Source organism: Musa acuminata, chromosome BXJ2-6, assembly GCF_036884655.1.
Source record: "Musa acuminata AAA Group cultivar baxijiao chromosome BXJ2-6, Cavendish_Baxijiao_AAA, whole genome shotgun sequence".
Lineage (NCBI taxonomy): Eukaryota > Viridiplantae > Streptophyta > Magnoliopsida > Zingiberales > Musaceae > Musa > Musa acuminata.
In genome coordinates this window covers 9809693-9816937 of record NC_088343.1, presented here as the reverse complement: position 1 = coordinate 9816937, position 7245 = coordinate 9809693, and the positions used below count along the sequence as shown (strand labels likewise).

Here is a 7245-nt window from a genome sequence, read left to right as displayed (position 1 = left end):
TGGGCGCGGCAACAGAGGAGGCGAGATATGAATCCATCCTTTCCATGGAAAAAGCAGAGGTGCACCGGTGAGCTTTTAAAAGGAAAAGATTTCAGGGCGGTCGGCCTCTTTGAGCAGAAGCAAGTGTTGAAAGCGACGATGACAGCCCCATGTGGTGCAACATTCATGCTATAAGGACATTTCATCTTAACTCATATATCTTACGTTAGACACTGAAGTTACTCTCTCGAAATTATTATTTTTTCTGAATATAAATTAAGAAGGTTAGAAGTATTTTGAATCTTATTATATTATATCAGATAAGATAAGATTTTGAATCCTTAATTTTTAGTATCTCGTATATCACCATCAATATATTATTATATTATATCATTATTATCGTGAGTAATTTATTTAAAAAATCTTATTTTACGACGGTTAGAAGTATTTTATTTTTTAAAAATTTACATAGGGTACCCTAAGATGTATTTTTATAAGATATTAGTGTATATCTATCAAAATTTGAGTTAACCACCTTAAAAATAAATAGGATTATTATTTATATTATATTTGTGTTCTATACCAAAATATTGAGATGAATTCAATAATTACACTCATAAACGAAATAACGCACTCGATATTAGAATTAATCTAAAAATATGTCAAATTCAACTTAGAAATCACTTAATTACATAAAATAGAAAAATTAATAGAATTACTATATATTTTTATTATATTTTCCCATTATATTAAAATTTTAAACTTTATGGTGTAATACTCATAAATTAATTTTATTCAACTTCGAAATTTATATATATACATGTATATATGTATGTATATATATATATATGTATGTATATATATATATACATACATATATATATATATATACATACATATATATATATAATCCCATTGGTCACATGAAACAGTTTGGTCTGCTTGACTGCCCCACCGGCCGGCCTCCGAGCCGTTCTCGGATCTCTGCGGCCACCCTGTCCAACCCACTAAAGTAATCCCATTCCTACCTGTCTTCCCATCGACCACATTAGGCTTATTTTGATATGGTTCGATCAAACCATCGAACGTATCGTATTGATTTGTAACCGAATTCACATCGGGCCCAAATAAATCGGAGAAGGAAGAAATGGGACATGAATGTCATTTGGAAAAAGGAATGGAAGCTTCGAAGTAATTTGACGTTCGGTTTGCCTATTTGGCGCGGGCTTGCCTTTTCTCTGTGCTGCTTGTAGAGATTAATTAGCAGGTCCCCCGCATCTCGTCCCCCTTACCGTCTACTGCATCTCGTCGGGGTTCATCTCACCGGCGAGAACACTGGAATCGTCACTCCGCCCGGCCGGAATCGCAGATCCGTAGCTCCCTCGCTCGCCTCTCCTTCCCGCTGCGACTCTTGTCTGCTCACCGGTGATGGTCTGATCCGCTGCCGGGAGCTCCTCCGAGGAGAGGTCGTCTAGGGCTTGGCCCTGTTCGCCTCATTCCTTTCCTTTTGTTTGAGGTGATTATGACACCCTCTTCGTTCTTCCTTCCTTTCTTTCATCTTGCCTCCTCGAATCGGGATCTTTTGACGGTTTTGTTGGACTTTTTACATCTGCCCTTTTGATGTTTTGTTGTAATTTCATTGTTTTTTCTTGCATATGTCTTTTCTCTCTTTGATTTGATTTGGAGTCATTTTCTCACGTTTTGTTGCTTCTTTTTGGGGGAATTTTAAGGATCGCTGATTTATTTGTGTCGACGATGTGAATGGTTTGCGTGATCGCTTGAACCTTGTAATTTCCGATTAAAAGGGAACACTTTTGACGATTTGTTGGTGATAAGTTAGAAGACACTGACTTTGGCTCTTTAAGCTGCTTGCTTATCTGTGACGACGGGAGATCAGATATTGTGCAGATTGCAAATGCTGGGACTGTGTAGGAGTGAGGACTATCTTTGTGCATGAGGATCTGATAAGACGCACGGCAAGATGTACGGGAAGACTCTTCCACATCATATCTCTGATTCCAACAGGAGGATTATCGAGACGAGTGGTCCGTCAAGGCGGGTCTATCAAGTGTGGAAAGGAAGCAACGTAAGGAATCACCAAGCTCGCATCTGCTCTATGATTCTGTGGAGTAATGAAACTCCTTTTGTTTTGATTTGATTGAGGAAAAAAAAATGAAGCCATTTGGAAGCAAAAGGAGTTATGTCACCACTTAGGCATAAAAGTATACGATCGAGAATTTGGAGTAAAATCATATCTTACTTGCATATTTTTTAGGAGCTTTAGGATTAGTAACAACACACCCTTTCCTTTATGTGCACTATTTGCCACCACTTACAGCATCCTGTTTATTCACTTCTGGTGCCTGTAATACAATCTTATATTTCGTGCGTGTTGTAACTTTTATACCTTGTAGGGAATCGAGAACATAAAAGTTTATTGGATTGACCTATCTATCATATAGCATGAACCTTTCATTGCCTTTGGTAAAAAAGTAGCATAAACCTGACTTGTATATTTAGCAGGTTCTTGGCTGATAGTCTTGCACCATGGTGGATGGGTATGACATAAAAACTTAGGTTACTTACACAATAGAATACAAAATACCCTGTTCTGACCATGTTGCACTCATTGCTACACAATGAATTTGAATTAGGCACTTCTAGAGTTATAAGCTGAAAAAGTCGTACTTCTTGCCAGGTTACAAGAATAAAGATAATTAGCTCTTGATGTTATTGCTTACACGCAAAATTTCTTTCCTTAAATTTGTAGCACAATAATCAGATTATTTGCCACGTTATTATCATTTCTTCGAGATTTCAAAGGCCTAATAAATATTATTTATCATTTTGTCACAACAGATGCTCTCTTGAGTTACCTGATGCAAGCCTTTTTTGTCTTTGTTGACCATAGATTGCTTTCTGTATACTATGCACTGGCTTATGAGGTTTCTTCTGAGTTGCATCTAACTTGCAAAACATGGTTCTCTCTAAATCATGTCAATATTCATGAACTAATTATCTGTTGATCATGCTAAGTGGTAGCCATGTACTGCACCTTGTATGCATTTAGGTGTTCTATTGTCGTAATTCTATTATTTTCATCAGTTAACCTGCTAAGTGCTAACTGCTTAAGTCGGAAGAGAAATTAACCATCTCCCTTTTTCATATTTACAGAAATTCTTTCTGGGAGGGCGGCTTATATTTGGTCCAGATGCGAGATCTCTGGTGCTTACAATAAGTCTTATCGTAGTTCCAGTTATCCTCTTTGCTATATTTGTCTCACAGAAGCTGGTTAATGAGTTCCATCATTATGGAACTCTCATTATAGCTATCACTCTTATCTTTGCTGCATATGTGAGTGTCTTTATCTAATCACATTCAAATTTCATAGTGTTCTAGCTTTAGAAAAGTTATTTTTGGGTTAGCTCTTTGCAATCATGTTCTTAAGAAAGACCGATACCCTCGGGTAATTATGTTGGCAACTAAACCTTCATATAGCAAATATACGGACACAATGCAAAAGGTATAGAACGCAATGCAAGAAGGCCTATGGATGATTAAGAAGAGATCAGCAAATATATTTTGCCTCATCTAAAGCTTTTATGATATGCTAATAATACCTTTCCCAAGAACAAATTTGTAGAAGAGAGTCTTGCCATAGAATTGCACAGGTGTACCTTTAAATTTTAACCCTGCCTGCGAGGAACAGTGCCTAAACACTATTCTTGTGACTAAACAAATGATTCGGGCGCCTATTTTGTATTTGTTGTTTTGGTATATATCGTAATGTAAAATGTTTGCTTGAGTTTTGCTAGCGAATTTCTTCACTTTCTAGAAACAAGTTATTTGCTATCTTGTACCTCATGCCACATTCATTACTAAGCTTAGGTAATTACTGTAAGTTCATCAAATTAACTACAGTTATAACAGAAGTATTCCTCTAATTCCTGAATTAAACCATTGAAAGTTGAACTGCATGGCGTAAGTCAAATCTAGTATATATCATGAAACTAATAGCGTTGATGATATGAAAGCATGTGCCAGTTTTTATGTTTCACGGACCTTTGTTATAATCATTACTAAGCATGATTTCTTAGCATAATTGATTTTTGGTATATGCAGGATATTATTCTTCTCTTTCTTACTTCTAGCAGAGATCCAGGAATTGTTCCTCGTAATGCACATCCTCCTGAACCAACAGACAATGGTAATATCTCACCCAGTTTATGTGCGGACTGGCAAGGGAGTCATGGTGGCTCCTCAAGTCTGCCACCTACCAAAGATGTCTTTGTAAATGGCATTATCATAAAGGTCAAATATTGCAACACTTGCATGCTTTATCGCCCCCCTCGTTGCTCCCACTGCTCAATCTGCAACAACTGTGTGGAGCGCTTTGATCATCATTGTCCCTGGGTCGGGCAGTGTATCGGAAGAGTATGAATTTTCTTTTCTTTCTCAATACGTCATCCTCGTTAATTGCCTCCTTTTTACTATCAAATTATCCATGGATCATGAGCAAGTTCTTTTAACTAGAAACTCTGACCCTGAGTATAAAGAGCATAAATTTTTTGACAAAGGCTAAGTTAAGCTTGGATCCAAACAAGAGGTATTTGCCCTGCCTACTGCTCATCAGGGGATCTATGTTAATGGCCGGGGAATCAAGTGTTGGATGAGATATTTCCCTTCTTCCAGCAGCCATACATGTCACATCCTAATTCCCCATTTTGCTATCAGAAAAATGTTATCTTTTGTCTTCTCACAGACTCCCATCTGCAAAACCCAATGATACATTCTTTTTCCACCCTTCTGTGCCTACAAGATCACTCATAGATCCAATGGAAAAGGAGGACTAACATAGTACAAAATTTATAATCCTTTGCTCCTCTTTCGTACAATACTGGTGGGAGAACCCATAGAAAGGTAGCCGTCCTCCTTGGTTGCAATGTTGTTGAGATTCCGACTTCGATGATTTCTTCCAGTGTTTAGATGATAGGATCTAGGAAGGTGGTCTATGCTTCTAGTGCGGTGAACAGTATCATTCAGCTGGTAAGATACAATGGGAGGCAGCATGAGGTGAGCCCCCTCTTGCCTGTGGGGCTTGATCTTGACCATTTATCATATATTTTAGATTTGAGCCATTCTCCAAACTATAAACTTTGTAGGCTTGAGCAAGCTCCTGTAGGCTTGCTTCTTAATGTGGATTTCTGGTTGGAGCCTGATACCTAGACCCCAACATCATCTTGCCAGCCAAAGCCCAATCCTGGCCAATGCTTGGCCCAGATTTGAAGTATCTTAAAACTTTGTTGTTCCAAACTTAATTTTTTTTAATTATGTCATTATGTCATAATGGAGCTAGTTGTTTCTGTATTCTTCTGGAAAATAGAAGGTTTATTCTTCTATTTCACAGAGAAGTTGATGATTTGAGTTGAAATTACACACAAAATTTGGGTTATTCCGACTGTGGAGACCCCTGCTGAATCATCTTGCATATTTCGTGCACCACTCTGTTACCTTTGCTTATCACCACCATCGATGCTATCATGTTCTATTACCTCTTGATCTAGTCAATCAAAGATGAAAAACTAATCGACGCATTATAGACACCACTAATTCCATCTTTCATGACTTATTTTGATTCATTTGCATTCAAGCAGAGGAACTATCATTTATTCTTTATGTTCGTGTTTTCAACAACCATTCTATGCCTGTATGTCTTTGCCTTCTGCTGGGTGAACCTGAAAAAGATTATGGAAGCATATGAATGCAGTCTCTGGGCAGCTGTTCTGAAGTCACCTGTTTCTGGCATTCTCATCATTTATACATTCATAGCCACTTGGTTTGTTGGGGGCTTGACAGCCTTCCACTTATACTTAATTTGCACCAATCAGGTTAGCTTTTTGTTGCTTAAGACATGGATTGCTGGTCAGTTTTGTATGTTTCTCTGTGCAAACGTAACTGCTTTATCTCCTCTTTGTAGACCACATATGAGAATTTTCGATATCGCTATGATGGCAAAATGAATCCTTATAACCATGGGTGCATCCATAATGTTAAGGAGGTCCTCTTCTCATCAGTTCCCAAGTCCATGAATAATTTCAGAGCAAAGGTGAAAGAGGATTCAGCTGGATTCACCTCATCGCGTTCTTTGGGGCGTGTTGTGAGTCCAGATATACCGAAGACAAGCTTTGACCTAGAGAGTGGTGGGAAAAGGCATACCGTGGCTGCAGAGGAGCTTGAAGACATTCAGAGCCAGTTCGAGATCGGAGCATCAGAAAGATGCGATACCCAACCACCACACTCAAGCTGGCCTGGTGATAAAGGCAATTGGGAAATAACACATGACATCGAGGCACTGGCTGCTGAATTTGGAATGGAGCATGGATATGGGGACACAGGAAATACACGGGGGATTCCTTGAAATGATGTTGAGATGCAGATTGATAGTTGCTAATCCAGCTAACTGGGATCCATTCTAGGAGTGGTCAGACGTGAAACAAAAAGCCTTTTGTCTGATTCATGCTGCGAATGGTTAACGAAGGACGAGTTTGTATCCAGTAACATGATGCAGCATCAACTGTATACACGTAGTTGATATGGAGTTGGAGGTGTTTGTAAATGTCTGCATGTGCTGTTGTTTTCTTGGGAATTCAATCTTTTCATCTGTCCTTTTTCTTCTTTATTGTATTGGGACCAAGATACTTCTTAGCCTGTTCAAGGTCAAGGCCAAGGCCAAGGCCAAGTAGAACTTGATGTTAGTTGTGGGTCTGTGTGTAAACTTCAACTCATTTCTTGCAGAACAGCTACCGAGAAGTTGGGTTGAATTTGGTGAGGATTTCATTGATTGTATTGGGACCAAGATACTTCTTAGCCTGTTCAAGGTCAAGACCAAGGCCAAGTAGAACTTGATGTTAGTTGTGGGTCTGTGTGTAAACTTCAACTCATTTCTTGCAGAACAGCTACCGCCCAAGATGGACGTTGGATTGAATTTGGTGAGGATTTCATTGATCACTGCAAGCAAACGCTTCCAGGTATGAGAGACACAACAGTAAGTCACCAACCTTCCATGTCGTTGCTTCTGTTGCTCTGATGATTTCATTTGCACTGCAGGGTTATGAAGCGTGTTTCTGCGTCTGTCCTGCTACTTCCACTGGCTTTATTCCTACGTCCTGGTAAGAAGCCAACTTAGCTACAGACTGCATGTATAACCCCAGAAAGGTGTCCAAGCTGCAGGCGATACATGTCTAATACTGACTCTTTTTTAACCAA

The 7245-nt window shown here is 38.8% G+C and overlaps 1 protein-coding gene across 3 annotated transcripts; it reads left to right on the top strand.

The window, feature by feature from the left end:
* Nucleotides 1–1190: 1190 nt before the first annotated feature.
* LOC135583136 (probable protein S-acyltransferase 7) lies at nucleotides 1191–6820 on the top strand. Of its 3 annotated transcripts, none has more exons than XM_065112351.1 (6): nucleotides 1191–1495; nucleotides 1877–2065; nucleotides 3154–3204; nucleotides 4102–4413; nucleotides 5634–5867; nucleotides 5957–6820. In XM_065112351.1, the coding sequence occupies exons 2-6, from the start codon at nucleotides 1961–1963 to the stop codon at nucleotides 6395–6397; spliced, it is 1143 nt and encodes a 380-aa protein (XP_064968423.1). In that variant the 5' UTR covers nucleotides 1191–1495; nucleotides 1877–1960; the 3' UTR covers nucleotides 6398–6820. The 3 variants fall into 3 exon arrangements, with proteins under 3 accessions (XP_064968423.1, XP_064968422.1, XP_064968421.1); XM_065112350.1 differs by having other exon boundaries at nucleotides 1201–1495; nucleotides 1888–2065; nucleotides 3154–3333; XM_065112349.1 differs by having other exon boundaries at nucleotides 1201–1495; nucleotides 3154–3333.
* Nucleotides 6821–7245: the final 425 nt, after the last annotated feature.

Excerpts from the sequence above, each read along its gene's own strand:
- LOC135583136 (XM_065112350.1), top strand. The coding sequence starts at position 1,961 with ATGTACGGGAAGACTCTTCCACATCATATCTCTGATTCCAACAGGAGG. Across the intron at positions 4,414-5,633 it reads TCGGGCAGTGTATCGGAAGA|AGGAACTATCATTTATTCTT; the intron begins GTATGAATTTTC and ends GCATTCAAGCAG. Across the intron at positions 5,868-5,956 it reads ACTTAATTTGCACCAATCAG|ACCACATATGAGAATTTTCG; the intron begins GTTAGCTTTTTG and ends TCCTCTTTGTAG.